Raw genomic sequence first — 15,673 nt, 5'->3', positions numbered from 1 at the left:
AAAGGAAAGGCTAAGAAGCAAGAAAAGGGAGGAAGGTTTCGGCTGGGCTAACAGCTGAAGGAAAACAGAACAAGAACAAAGGAAGAAAAAGGAGCATCGAGCAAAGGTTGAGCAAAAGAAACCGAGGGCTGGACGGAAATAGAGGGGATAGTGGCGGCTGAGTTTGAAGGCGAAGAGCAAAAGAAAGAAACACAAGGAGAGACCGAGGGAGTCGTAGGAGGAGCCACTAGATCCGAGAAGGAGGAGGTTCAAGATTCCAAACCCAATCTCAGGTTTCTTCATCGGAGTCAGCGACTGTCTTCTTCATCGAACCCAAGTTTCAAGTCCAAAGGCGAAACAGGTAGTCTTCAACCCTTGTTCTTGCCTATTTTCTTTTCACATAGAATCTGGTTTGTGTAACCCGAGACCCTGGGCGTCTACTTGCGTTTGGATGTTTGAGCTACTGGAGCAAAGTTTGATGCTTCGATGTATTGGGAGACAGTTCGTTGTCTTTCTTGCATCCATTTCCATTTCATCAACTAAAGTTGTTTCTTTTTTTGCTGCTTGCTGTGTTGGGCATAGCCAGGGCTGATGGCATTTGTTTTATTACCATTTTTGTTTCTAAAATCTGGAGTCTGACCTGCATGATTCGCTTTGCTTGTGCACAATCTGGTTGGAAAATTCTGGGCAATACATGATTTACGACTGAGTTTCTTTTGCTGCATTTTCTTTGTTGTTTCGGTTGGGATGGTCAGGAGATAGATTCATGTTTAAAGATGTCTGTGAGTTTAGTAAATAAATGGACAGATCAATGCAATGGTCCCAGCATGTAACCTACACTAGTTGAAGCTGCAAAATTCGAAGCAAATAAAGAAGTAAAAAGCTGCTGCATTTTTTCTTGCTGTTTTCTTTTCCATGGATGTTCAAGTGAATCTTTACACTTAAATTGCATGTTAATCTGATGTTAAAGGGAAGAAATGGAATGATTTGGCGTTGGGTTCGTGTGCTTGGGTCTAAAACTGTTTGAGCTATGGTCGATGGCTTGTTAAAAAACAGATTTCTGGTTGCCGAAAGTTGCATGGAGCTGCATTAGCTTTCATGGCTTTGATTCATGTAACAGGCCACAAGAACCTGGGTTTTATTCATCCAATTTGCTAGTTAAATCTTGTGCAAAAATGATTGACGAAGTTGCATGTTTTGATCCCAAGCATCAAGGAAAGTGGCGGCAAAGCTGCAACTGGAAAATTGCAGCACTTTACTCCTTTCTTTTGGTTGATATTTCTTGTATCTCTGGTAGCCACCAATCCAGATTTTCTGTTTTAGTCTTGTAATGAAAGTGTCACTCGAATTGGTTGATGGTTAGGAGTGATGTTTTGTGGTTGTTGATGTTTGTTTGGTGATGCATTTGGTTAATAATGAAACACAGCACATCATATAGGAAGGGAATGAAAATTGCAGAAGCATTCTTTACGTGTATGCATGCTTTGCATGAAGAAATAAACCTGGAAAATTACAGATCAACCCCTTAAGCCTCCTTAATGCTACTAAGACCCAACTAATTGAATAATGTCATCAATTTGGTCCTTAGAAGTTTAATTTTTTTGCAATTTCATTGCTTGCTTTGCTTCAATTAACTACCATGCTTTGTCAATTGCACTTAAGTCACGACTTTAGGGGCTTTATGATCAAGTGAGCTCGTGTTTGCCTATTTCGTTTAATTTTTCCAAATAAATTGGTACCTTGACCATTTCTTTTATTTTGGAGGATAAATAAGTGATTTCACTTCATCGGGGCCCAATTGCAAGGGAGGTAACCTCTATCTCCTTGATTCTCATTTCTCCTATGTGATCCAACGTGCTAAGTGTGAATTGCATGTCTACGTTGCTTTCTTTGCCTTTCTTTAATTCCTTTAATTCCTTTCATTTACTTTTGCCTTTTATTTACGTTATTCATTATGGGGTATGTGTACACCTCTTGGCTTGTGATAGTTAGGGATTTAATTATTTTATTCCTTTTTCCCCTTTAGATTGTAGTAGGGTCTCCCTAATGTAATAGATAGGGCTTGGAGGAGCATTCAATGAAAACCTATCGAAGTCATGTGCCTAGCTAGCAAATGTAATAGTTAGGGCTTTGATCGTCTTATGTGTCTTGCATGCTTAGTTGCTACGTGTTAATTTGCTTTGTTAGGGCCTTGCATCTAGTCGAGCATGCTAAATGTTATGTGCTATGTGTTTATAAGTGTTTGGCATGTCTACTCGCTTTCCATAGCCTGAATGAATGTGATGGATGAATGTACGTTTCCACTAGTCCAACGCTAGTCGGAATTCATAGAATGGGCTAGTCCAACGCTAGACCCTTAGGGATTTCTCCTCGTTAGTACATGTTTGCATGTTCATTACATATCATGCATTTTTTTTAGTTTTATCATTTTGCATGCCCCTCGAACCCTTTTCCCTCCATTTTAGGATTTTTGCATTTCATGCTAGTTATAGGGTTCATTTGCTTGAGAGTCCCCTTAAATATGGGATATAGACGAGTGTGGCTTTTTCTAAGCCTTAGCACGCTTGTATTCCCTCTATAAAAGGGCAAATGGAGTCACGATTTAGGTCTCCCCGTACCTAATATGCATGAATTCCCTAAGCTCATGCATTTTTTAAATCCACTCTACCATTTTATACCCTCATCACACTTTCATTTTTCCTCCCATTTTGCACACGTGCACCTTTATGTTTCTTCACTTGTACACGAACACTTTTATCATCACTTGCACACATACACTTCATAATATCACTTGCACACATACACTTCATAATATCACTCGCACACATGCACTTTATGTTATCTCACATACATTTTCACATTATTACTTTACTCAACTTATCTTGTACTTCCATTTGCACACTTTCACTTACACATTATTGTTTTTATCACTTTTTCACTTCACACAAACTCACATTTTTACATGACATGCATTCCACTCATTTTTACGTCATTTAGGATTATGTGTGACCTCTCCAAAGGATCATCATTGGGCTTCACAAATAATGTGATTGGCACCACTCAACCTTTGAAGAGAAATTTCCCCCATCTCCCCCTAGGTCTAGGGTTTGCATTCATGTAGCACATCCAAATGTAATAAATTCTTTGGTTAAAACAAGAAAATCTTTTGATTAAATCACGCAACTAGCCTTGGCTAGGTCGAAGGGGTGCCTTGGATTTTTATCCTTGCCTTCCCCTTCGTCAAATGTGACTCCCGAACCTTTTTCGTTGGTTTACGTGGACTAGGAGTCGTTTAAAAGGGGTTTCTTACTACTTTTTCCTATTTTTTCTTTAAAAATTTATTTTTTAGGTGACTTGGTACACCTTAACTCATTATCAAGTGGCGACTCCAATTTTTTATTTTCAAAAACCCTTTTTAAACTATAATTTTGGGTCAAATCGTCGCATTCTCAAACCCCCATTTAGACCCACTTTTCTTTTAAATCACAATTCATTTTCCAATCACAAATTGAATCAAAAAATACATTTTTTAAACCATTTATTTATTTATCAAAAATGGGGCGCGACGGTTAGTCCCTGAAAAAAGGGTGGTCAGGTCATAAAAAGGCCTCAACAGTGTTGTAAATTTCTGCACCTTAGGCCATTCTTCTTCAGGTGGGTAAAATCTGCTGAAGTTGCGATCAACCACATGCAACTGATGAAAGGCAAGCTTATATTCAAGTGCACTATCCAGCATCACAAATGTAGAGTTCCATCTGGTTGGGACATCTTGATGCACCCTCTTATTGCGTGGCAAAGAAACTTGAACAATACACTCTGCAAATTTCAACTTTCTTGATTCACTAGCTCTGATATATTTCACACACTCTCAGATCTTTGAGACTAGTTTGGAAATAACTTTGACACCGTCTTGGACAATCAAATTTAGCACATGTGCACTGCATCTTACATGAAAAAATTCGCCCTCACAAAATAGTGTATTTCTTAGCCTCAAATGCTGTTTCAACAGATTCACCATACCATCATTGTAAGATGCGTTATCCAATGTGATAGTAAAAACTTTTTTTTCAACAGTCCAATCTCTCAATAAATCTATAACTTTTTCAGCTAATATTGGACCACCATGTGGTGGTGGCATGTGGTGAAAATTTAGAACCCTCTTTTGTAAAATCCAATCTTCATTCACGAAATGAGTCGTCAATGCCAAATACCCATCTGTTGCAATAGATGTCCACAAGTCTGCAGTAAGGCAAATTCGACTTAAAATTGAATTTAATTCTGTCTTTAGTCTCTTTTTTTCTCTTTTGTACATCTTTTCAATATCGGTCTTTATCGTGTTTCTCGAAATGGGTAAAGCATCTGAATTTAAGTATACACACAAGTCTCGAATTCCTTCTTGCTCCACCAGTCTATAAGGATGGTTATGCTTCACAATAGCAATTCCCATCTTTTCCCGATAAATTCCTTGGTCAATTGGAGACTGTTCTTCAAAATCTGATTGTCCACGTTTAGTACAATTTGAAAGGTGACGCCATAAGTTGCTTGTTCTGGTTGTTCCACCGCATGCATAATCACGCTTGCACCATTTACATTATGCTCTTTGTGAACCATCTGGTTCAATACACAATATTTCAAATTCCTTCCAAATCAATGACGTGAGCTGTCTCGAACACTTAGAAGAACCTTGGATCAACTCATCTGTATTGGTAGGCTCATGGCTTGTATAAGAACATTGTTCCTGAATGTGCTCTGACAACTCATCTGTTGGATCATGATAGGATAGCATTTCTGTTATCTATACTACCAACTTTGTACACCTCATCTGATATTTTCCTGTCTAAGACTCTCTGCCTTCAAACTTTGTACACCTCATCTGATATTTCTGCAACATTGATCCCAAGAATTGGAAGTATTAAGTGTAGCTGTGGAAAAACTTTTTATCATATGGCCCCGCCAATATGATGAGCAAAAATAACAGAGCTAGGACTTATATATTATATCACGTATGCATTGCAGACACAGATGAAAATTACATTGGAAACATTTGAAGACTCTATAACCATCCAGACATTTGCCGCAGGATCATGAGGGTAAATTTCAACTTGAAGGGAATCCCCAAATTTGACATTTGGATATTGGTCAAATAGGCAAATGCACCTAGGATGAAAAAATTGATCACAATCACGGTAGTGGTAGAACCAATACAGTGATTGTTTTTGCTAGACAAGCACACTTAACAATTTCTGCCTTCTTTTTTTTTACCAAGTATGTCAATTTGGTCCAGCCATAAATCTACAAAGCTTTCTACTAAATAAGATCTCATGCAATCTGCAAACAAAGGTAAGCGAAACAATCATTTAACCAGTCCAAGTTGTCCAAAAACTTAAGAATGGTAACATACTACGGTGCAATATTTAATTAGATTCAGCAATCTGCAAAACTGAACTTAATTAGATAATCCTGAAATTAATTATACCATTATTAGCCTTCTAAAGTTATCAGATGCCACATACCAGATTACCGGGTGAATTTAGCCCAATTCAGAGAGAAGGCACAAAAGAATGGTACAACATACCAAAAATGTCAATACCAAAAGAACCTTGGATCAACTCAGCTCAAACTCTTTCATTAGAGCGAAAATGAAGTCCAAGTGGGCATCAGACTCTTAACATTCTCCAGGAAAATCTTCAAGACACCGCTGGTTTATTCATAGATCAGCTCAGGAATCGGACATGAAAGGGGCAAAAATCTTCTATTAAGCAAGGACGGGGAGAAGAGATGGTGGAAACAAACACTGGAGGAAGAAAGTGGGGGAGGGGAGGGAAGCAGTGGGCTTGCTGGTGGGGAGGAGAAGAAGATTGACGGTGAAAACGGGAAATACAAGAAGTTTGGGAATGTAAGTTAAATGGGTTATATGGGTTATCCAATCATACCCATTTAAATTGGGTAGTCCATTTATATCCATATATAAAAATTTAATGTACCCATATCCAGTTATTAATGGACGGGTATGGGTAAAATTAATTAAATGATTTTATTTGACACCCCTAATCCAAACAGAACCTTATATGATATATATATATATATATATATATATATATATATACCCTCTCGTTCCTCCTTGCACTCCTCTCATTTCCATCTGCATCCTTGACCACTGAGCCGACTCCATTAGTTATATACATCTTTATGTTATATATATTATATTATGTATTAACTTTTTTATACATTGATCGTGTCGTGATTATTTTACGTTAACAACATTAAATGTATGTCACATGTACATGATGTGAAATTTAAATTTTTATGTCATATAATATGATCTAAATCTGTTAATGTAAAGAAAATAATATATTAACAATGTATAAAAATGTTATCCTCGTGTTATTTTATTTTATGCTTTTTTGATAAGGTAGTTTGGTGTGGTCGCGAGACTCCCTTTCTTTTCGTTTATTTTGTTTTAGGGAAAAAAAAAAAAACCGTAGGAGGCGGGCATTATGAAGCATTTAGGCGGTTGGGATTCTAGAAAGAAAGCAAGTGGCAGCAGCGGTTAGGTTAGGCTACTAACTAGCGCAACCATGCAATTTCCGTCGAAATTTTTATTTAGTCATTCTATTGTGTGTGTTTTGGCTGAAGGATGGAAGGAAGGAAGGATGGCGTCCAGTCCGCACCGGCACCGCATTGCATCCCATTCTCTGCATGCATTAATTCTTTCACCTGCAAAGTCAAAAGGGCTGATCTATCTATCCACTATTAATAACCCCATTCAAGTAAAGCTTACTTCTGCTTGTTTTAGATTACTTTTTGTTTTTCTATCCAGTCAAGGTAAAAATGAATTGGACGGACACACTTTTCTGCTCTTTTGGTAAAATTCAATTGTAATCCTGTCGACATTTAACACAGATGATGAAAAAAAATAGATATTCGGGATTTTTGTGGATGCATAGCCTTTTCTTTCCCGTATTTCGAACGCTAAACTTTCCTTTTATGAAATTGTATAAACTAAAAAAGGAAAAAAAAGAGTCTCTGTGTTATTCTCTAGTAAGTACTTATTTCCTTGTTGGGCTACATGAGGAATGCTAATAGCCGCCACATGGGGATGGACCAATGGGGGTTGATGTTTGTTGACCTTAGGACGCTGTATTGAAGTGGCGTTTGACTTTGTGCAAAGTCCAACCAAACAGACCCTACCTGCAGTCCTGCAACAGCTATCTTTCTCTCAAGTATTCAATCAATCTTGATGTCGTTCATATATACTACTGTGTATTAAAAATGTAGTCTCGACTCCGCTGCTCAAACTGCACCTTCCCATCCTTTTTATTTCGTTTCGCCCCCTCTATTCTAATCCAAGAAATCTGCGTCTTCATATTCGCCAACAGCGAATAATAATTAATAATTGTTGTTTGGCCTGTGTTCACATGTTCTGTGGGGAGGCAATAAAACAGGTGGTTCGATGATAATTGACGGGATTTTGTTTTCAGAAAGTTGACATTCGGCTCAACTTGTTTAATTTACCACGCTCTTAATTAATATTTAATAAAAAGTACATGCGCTGCAAGTACCATACAGCATCAATTTGGACGTCCACCCCTCTTCCTTTGTTCTAATCGCTACGAACTGTTGAAGGATTAAAATCACAAAGTCGCACAAGTCACGAAATCTGCTGGCTGTATCTTTAACGTGTTTTTTTTTTTTCTTTTGGAAAAAAAAAAAAGGAGATGGCTAGGCAGTTGAAGATTCTGGTTGCCCAACTTGTAATTCAACAGCCAACCGTTTTAGAGATTAAAAAAAAAAAAAGGCATTTTAATTTGTTAGCATTATTGTTCCCGAAACGCTACCAGTATTAGTAAGCTTATTAGGTCATGATACTCGCAAGAGCGTGGGTCAAACTTGTTTGGATAAGAATTTATTTGGATGATTTATTTGATCCAGTTACTGTAGTACTTTTTGTGATGTGATGTATGTGAGATAAAAAGGTGATTGGGAATTGTGTGTATGATGCAAGCAAAACAAAATCTGAAATAAATCTTGCAAATTTTCTTTGTCCAAACAAACCTGTGTTGAAGAAGCTTCCATTATTATTATTATTATTATTATTTTTAAAAGTCGTCAAATCGGATGAGTTGAATGAAATCAACTAGAAATATCGTAAGAAATCAAGAATTTTTTAACCTGTCACTTTCCTTCTAGACGCATCATCGAACCTGTGCATAAAATTTTTTGGATAATCGAAACTAATTCCTCCAGCGCATTAGCAAGAAAAAATGCACAACGCTGACTAGTTAAGCTGGAAAAGATAAAATGCATCCGTGGTTTCTTTCTTTCTTTCCTTCTTTTTTCCAATGTGCTATAAGGCGGTCTGGCGGAAGTTTTTTCAAGTGAAATATCCAATAGCTACAGGATGAATGTAAATTCGCAGGATTTTGTTTAACTGAGAGACTCCATCCAAATCAATGCTTTTCAAAGAAATCATTTCAAGAAATTTTAAAACACATTTAAAAAAAAAAAAAAAAAAAAAAAAAAAGGAGTGGCTGTGCCGCTGCTGAGGGGAAGCATTCGTATTTCAGTGTCCAGGAATTGGTTACATTATACTAAGAGAACAAGGCCTTGTCCAAATGGTGACAGAGCGTCCAATGGGCCTTTGATTCTCTAACTGGACAAACTTTTCAGCTAGTTGGGTTGATTGGATTCTTCATAAAAGTGTAAAACGGACATGGGCAGATTCCTTGCTTAATACGGAAAAGGCTGAAAACAGAGTGTGTTGAGAGTGGGATTTGAACCCACGCCCTTTCGGACCAGAACCTTAATCTGGCGCCTTAGACCAACTCGGCCATCTCAACTTTTGAGAATCCTTCATCGCTTAAACTCTTTTCATAGATACCACAAAGCATACCTTCGTCTATGACTATAGTTGACTTTGAAGTTTTAACTAGATTAAGTCCTTAGTTGTTTTATTTTTATTTTTTTTCCTTTTGGAAACAAGTCCTTAGTTAATTCTAATATCTACGTTACAAGATATGTGCAAGGCCAAAAACGCATGTTTTCAGCCAAAAGTAATGAGCACTAGCCGGTAACAGCATAAATTGATTGCATTTGACACTCGTATGGCAGGCACCCACTACTGTTAATGAGCTTTTTTTTTTTTTTTTTTTTGGCGATGAATTATTTGCTAAAGCACCCAAAAATGGATGGGCCATCCAGTTTCACGAATTCAACAATCGGATAGTCCTTGTCTTACAGCTTACATCACTAAACACTGTGATTATATATGCATGAGTTGAAATTCCTAATCCCCACAATTGACTCTTTCACTAAGGAAACCCGTGAAGCTTTAGATTGTGTGGAAAATCTAATAGATTATACTGGCATGATTTTTGTTAAAAAAGTAGCATCTCTCGAAGTTAGGCTGCCGACAATTTCTGGCTGATCAAATGATTTATTCGTATCCATTCACGTTGCCCATAGACGCACTACTAAGTCACACTCATCGCAAAACATTCTCAATACTTAAAGGACCATCTACAACAAAAAAACTGGAACATTGGTATTCCATGGATTACTTTTTGCATTGACATTCTATTCTTACATCCCACTTACCTCCTCCAGTGACAGTAGACGTAGAATTAAGTAGTTATAGCATTAATTTTGATTTTCGGGTGGCACGGTTATATTCCCAAAAATAGACTCCTCACATTAGACCATCCATCTCAGAATACAAAAATTCTCAAGTAATAAAATACGGGCGCCCATGTGTATGGTTAGCCCTTCCGCCTCTGGACTTCAAATTCTCCGTCCTGAAATTACATTCTATTCCGTGTTTCTGTTCTGTTTATCTCATATTTATACAATTGCATGTATTGATGCATGGATAACTCGAGCAAATTTTTGACTTGTTGACGGAGTTTGTAATCATCAGTTTGCTTGAATTACCGACGTGTCAATACACGTGACAGTTGTATGAATATGGGATAGACAAAATATAAGGTAATTTTAGAATAGAGAATTTGAAACGTCCCCTCCCAACCCCCGCCCTTTTGTCGTGATGAGAAATGAAGTGTTGTATCTTCAGGATTATTAGGATTAGGACGAATGGATGATTAATTGATGAGAAGGCATCAGTTGACGTGCTTAATGAATTACACGGCAGAAAATCTCTAGGTGATGGAGGGAATTGATTTCGATTGCAAAACAGGACACATGCATGCGTGTTGTATTTTTCATGATTGATGGGGATATTACCTAATAAACACCGAGTACTGGTGCTTTGATGAGGCTGGGGGCGAAGCCGTAAGTCGAAACAGCTCGATCAATAATAATGCACGTCTACTCAGTAGTTTCTCGATCAGTGGCGTGAACCTCTTCCATCTAACCCACTTCAAGCTTGTCTTTTCCTTGGGATGATCATGATCTAATCCCTACAAAATACGACTACGAAACAAAAACTTTTTTTTTCTGTTTAAGCTTTTTGGAAAGTTGTCGTAGAAAAGTTCAGACGGTGACTCAAAATTTCATTAGATCAACCATATGCATGCACCGATCAAAAGACCAGTACTCGTTAGTAGTGCTGATTTTACTTCTTCACGACTCTCGTCAATTTGGGTCATGTGTTTTGTATGGAGAACCTCGGAATTCTGCTTTATTGGCTGAGGACTACGTACGTTGTTGATGAGATAAGGCATGATAATTAATTTGCTCCTTCAAAGCCTTACCACCATCATATTCCATTTCTGTCTAGAATTATTATGTACTACTACTACTACTACTACGGAAGCCTCGTTCACATTTGGACTCGAGAAATCAATCAACATCAAAGAGCAGGTTTGTTGGTTAAAATTAGTTTACGTTAAATTCTCCAATGTGCATGACGAGCAAGAGCCTGTGTTTTTAAACTCGGATCGGACTGGCCGGTCCGATCGATTGAACCGAAAATCGGTCAAATGTTTGGTTCGAATTATTCTAAAAAATCGGATGAGTAAAAATTTGGTCAAATCCGATCAAAAATCGTGTTTGGCCGGAAAAAACCAGAAGAACCGGTTCAGTCAAAGTTTTTTTTTTTAAAGGTCAAACATTTTCAATATTAAGTTTTGACTCCTAAGTTGTTATAAATTATTAATATATTTCAAATATTTCATACTTTATAAATGTTGTCCTAAAATTTGATGTTATTTTTCCATGAAGTCCATAATTTTAATTCTTACTTGTTAATGTTCATTAAATAATATAAATTGCTACTTGATTGTTCTAATTTCTTTGTATTTTCTTGTTAAATATATTTGAAACATCAAATATATATGAATATACCTTTATTAATATTAACATGCTCTTACACATTTTACATACAATATTTTAATTTTTAAATAATTTTTATTTATGACGTCATCCGGTTCAACCCCGATCGAACATGGTCGAACCTATTGACCTCTGAGTTCGATCGAATCGATATCCGGTCCGAGTATGAAAACATAGGCAAGAGCTCCCAACTCCGTCAACATACTCTCTTCCTCACAAGCGAAGCGAAGACGGAGAATTGCAAGAGAGATTTGCAACTAGAGCCCATAACGAAAGCATGACAGTTGCAAATGGTTATAAGGTGTACTAACTTACTGCATTATACACCTAAGGGACTCGAGGCGGGCACACTTTTCTTCTTCTTCCTTCTCCTCTTCTACTTAATTCACACACTAAAGCCTTGGGATGCTGGACAAAGTGTACTTAAGCAGCCATATATGTGTAATAATTACCTCTAAAGTGTTTGCAATTGGTGCACTAACTAACTCCTCCTTATAGGCATGCAACTTTAGATGTTAGTTGGCCGCCAGGCATGGCTGTGGCTGGTGCTGTGGCCTATTATTGTACGTAACGTTGTTGAGTAGGAAGAGCCGACTTCCAAACGCTCGCAAAACAAATGGAAAGGCATCCAACAGTAGCATGCGTTGTGCCTCATGGCACCACTGAACTGATACGTGAGAATTTGCAAGTCCAAAGTCAAAAGCTTGTTTACTTTTGGAAACTCGTCTTAAAGGTGTGGTAATGTGGTACTTTTCTAAGAGAGGATTGAGTGTGACGCGCGTGTAGGAAATAGGAATTGCGAACTGATCCCAAGATATGTAGTAATCAATCAATCCTACTAAATTATGTGGACAGAGTGTTGCCGTGGACAACAGCTGTCAGCTACGGCTAGTCTAAGGCTTTGACTACTTCACCATTCTATTTTTATTACTCAGACCCCCCCCCCCCCCACCCCCCTTCCCAAAAAAAAAAAAGTATTTTTCATGTTTTTCGTTTTCTTTGAGCAGAATTTCTTTTGCTTCTGAACTTGCCGCATAACGATGAATCCTTGATACCGACCACGTTGAATCACTCCCTTCTGAGTCATCATCATCAGTCACAAGACAAAAGAAGACAATAATATATATTGACAACAATATTTATAATCAGTAACCTATGAGTAGAATTTTATCAATTCTTTTTTCCGGGACAGCAAGGCATTGCTGTTGTTGTGATTTTAGTATTACTGTTGCTTCCTCCGTCTTACTTTGATAATCCTGATTTTTTTTTTCCACATAGTTTAAAAAAAAGTAGTTAATTTTATTGGAACAATCAATTTAGGTAGCTATTTTTCTAAAATACCCTCACATTAATTAGAGTATAACTTTATGGGAACTTAAATTGATGGTAAAAAAAGAATCAACTCGCATTAAATGGGGTAGGTTTATAGTAACAACAACTTACATTGAATAAGGGTATTTTAGAAAAATTAAAATACAACTACATTCTTTAATTGAAAAGTGGACTACAATTTGGGACAGACGAAAAAAGAAAATAGGACTATCAAAGTGGAACGGAGGGAGTATTATTTATCAGTATGCTACTGGATACCCAAAAATTGAAATTCATTATATTATAGCCTTTTGCTGCCTTAAAAAATTTGGCTCATCTTTATGTAAAATAGAAAAAAAGCCCCTGTTCCCTGTTCTATCCAATTCTTCCCCAGCTGCTGCTGCTGCTATTTATGCCACAACCCAACTGCCCCATTCATACTCCTTCCTCCACAACTCGCAACGCCGCACTGTTCTGTAAAATCTTCTCTATATCCTTCTGCTCTGCCGCTCAGAAATAAGGCCAAGAAAAACCAATCAGATTCTGACAAGAACAATGAGAAGAGGATACTATACATACATCACCTCCCTCCTCTTCTTTTTACTAATCTCCCGATCAATTTCCGCTCGTCTTCTACCAACCAATCAAGGTAAAATCCTGATAATATTTCTCCCTCCACTTTTTTATAACTTCATGAATCATTAATGCTTGCATATTATCATGCACACACCACTGCTAATTAATATTTAGTTACTACTCGTCACAAAATCCAGTTTAATTAACAGTCCATGGAATCTACATGCAGCTTCATCTTCACTCTCGACGACGAAAGCGGACGAGGACATGGCCAGTGTAAGAACTACAACTACTACAATTCGATTTTATTTACCCAGTAATTCTTATTAATATACCTAGTTTCTCTCGCTATGTGTTATTGTGACCACTAAATTGATTACCCTGTTCTGTGTCTGAATCAATCGTTGATTGAGATGTATGTTTGGTTTTATATTTCTACAGCTGATGGGTCTGGAGGAATGCAATGGAAAGGATGAAGCTTGTGTACAGAGAAGGATGATTGCTGAGGCTCACTTGGATTACATCTACACCCAACACCATAAACCCAAGGGTTCACCATAAAAAATTTACTTGTATAAAACCAACTCATGATAACCAATTATTACTATTAGATTACAAGTACTTCAAACTGTCAACACCAAACAAATATAATACTTACTTGCAGTATCTACTAGTTAAGCTAGCTGTAGATTCAGATGAAAGCTATTAAACAGTGAGTGATTTGCCCTCCCCGTCTCTGCTGCTGTGAAGTGGGGAAGGAGCTGAATAGGTAATAGAGATGCAATATCTACTGTTGTACGATACATGCAACGAAACCCCAGATAAATAGTTGAGAAATCCTTTTGTATCAACCCGTATTTATTGATGCATACGTATTTAATTGTGATATAGAGACAATGGATCACCACAGTATTATGTTGCTGTTTGTATAACTAATTACAAGTTCGAGCCACGTACAAAAGGAGCAAAGCACCACATTTTTGGGGCTGACGGAAACGACCGTAGAAAAATGGGCTAAGTTTCTTTTTGCCGTTTTTTTTTTTGTTTTGTGCAAGTTGCTAAGTTGACCAAAAGCATGTGTTCTTCTCTTCACGTCTTCAAAGATTTCTTAAGAAATTCGTTTTGCTCTGTCGTAGTTTTGTCTTTTTCCTTTTCTTTTAATTTATGTAGAAGAAGCTAATGCCCTGAAAATCCACATATGACACCGTTAATCTGGCACAAGTAGAGGAGGGTTGACGAGCCAATTGTAGCCTGTAGGTCTTGCCTAGATGATAAACTACTCCTACTGCAACTCGAGCAAAATGCCATTGTATAACTGCATCCGCAACCGCAATAGCTGCGTTTGGAAACTCGAATTACTCGATGACTTTTAGACTTATCTAATAATCTTAAAGGCACGGTAAGGAAAAGTCCTTACGATACGATATATAATAAAGCATGCTTCAATCCCCTCTTTGAAAAAGCTGATAATCTTTTCCAAGCTTTTCTCCCTTCGACAGCTAGGTGTCTCTGCTCATTATCCACTAAAGAACCAAGCCCAACCAACAGCTGACTCTCATGACTGCATGCTATAAGACCCATCAACGGGAACCCTGTATGAAAATTGAATGCGCATTCAACAAGTTTGGGTTTGGAGTAAAGAAAGTTCAAATTGCTCATATCTTCCCCTTCTCTTTCTCATCGTAGTCATATCCAGATTGGAACTCCCATTTGTTGTTAGTGATATGCAGATGATTTGCTTGCATGACTTCCAAAGGGTCTGACTAGTATTCGTTTAAAGATCAGCAGATTTCTAGAGACCAAACATATCAGGTACGTCAGTTAAGCATATGCATAAACACAAGGCTACACACACATGTACACCAAAGTGCATCAAGTAGGTAATTCATCACTTGATGAAAGTGAATCTCGTCACTTTCTTTGTCGAAGCTTGTGATCGAATGAATAGATTGACAACTTTGATAATTGTGCCGCGAACACATCCATACGTGTACTAAACTAATGGGAGTCAAGTAATCTAATCGTCCTAATTTTATTTGTGCAGAGTAGCATTACCATTTATCTATCGCGTAAGTCGGTCAAAACTAATCTTGCGTTATTAGCAGCCCCGAAAAACGTATAGTCTCTGCTTGACCCAAAACTTTATCACATTCCCCAGGTCCACGCAACTCGGTGCCTTGGAAGTGAAGGGCGTGGAACCGTCTGCCCATTGGCTTGCCATTTCTGAACTGAGGTTGGTGCCGCTGCCATGCCTAGTTAATTCTTCAAATGAATCTATAATGGGTCAATTTTGTTCCACACTACCGTTTGACTGAGCAGAGTTGTCTTCTCGCCTATAGGCTATATTTCTCAACAACACAGGTGCGTCTGCACGCTAATCCCAGAAAAACAGAATGACCATCCTAATTGACACCCAAGTGCCAGCGTGGCTTGAAAGCAGGACCATGTTCTGGTGTACAGCCGTTAATCTTTCTAGTACGTTACCCGATCGTATTGAAGGTACGTAGATGGTAGTCTA

The 15,673-nt window shown here is 37.7% G+C and overlaps 1 protein-coding gene and 1 non-coding gene across 2 annotated transcripts; one reads left to right on the top strand and one right to left on the bottom strand.

The window, feature by feature from the left end:
- Nucleotides 1–8,738: 8,738 nt before the first annotated feature.
- On the bottom strand, nt 8,739–8,819 carry TRNAL-AAG (transfer RNA leucine (anticodon AAG)). The gene has a single exon. It is a non-coding gene; the product is annotated as a tRNA-Leu (tRNA).
- Nucleotides 8,820–12,920: 4,101 nt separating this feature from the next.
- LOC113697536 (putative phytosulfokines 6) lies at nt 12,921–14,006 on the top strand. Its single transcript, XM_027217199.2, has 3 exons — nt 12,921–13,228; nt 13,385–13,431; nt 13,597–14,006. Exons 1-3 carry the CDS (start codon nt 13,135–13,137, stop codon nt 13,714–13,716), a joined length of 261 nt encoding a protein of 86 aa, XP_027073000.1. The 5' UTR covers nt 12,921–13,134; the 3' UTR covers nt 13,717–14,006.
- Nucleotides 14,007–15,673: the final 1,667 nt, after the last annotated feature.

The sequence above is a fragment of the Coffea arabica genome, chromosome 6e (genome assembly GCF_036785885.1).
Source record: "Coffea arabica cultivar ET-39 chromosome 6e, Coffea Arabica ET-39 HiFi, whole genome shotgun sequence".
Lineage (NCBI taxonomy): Eukaryota > Viridiplantae > Streptophyta > Magnoliopsida > Gentianales > Rubiaceae > Coffea > Coffea arabica.
Note: the sequence above shows the minus strand (reverse complement) of the source record. Positions and strands in the feature narration are given on the sequence as shown.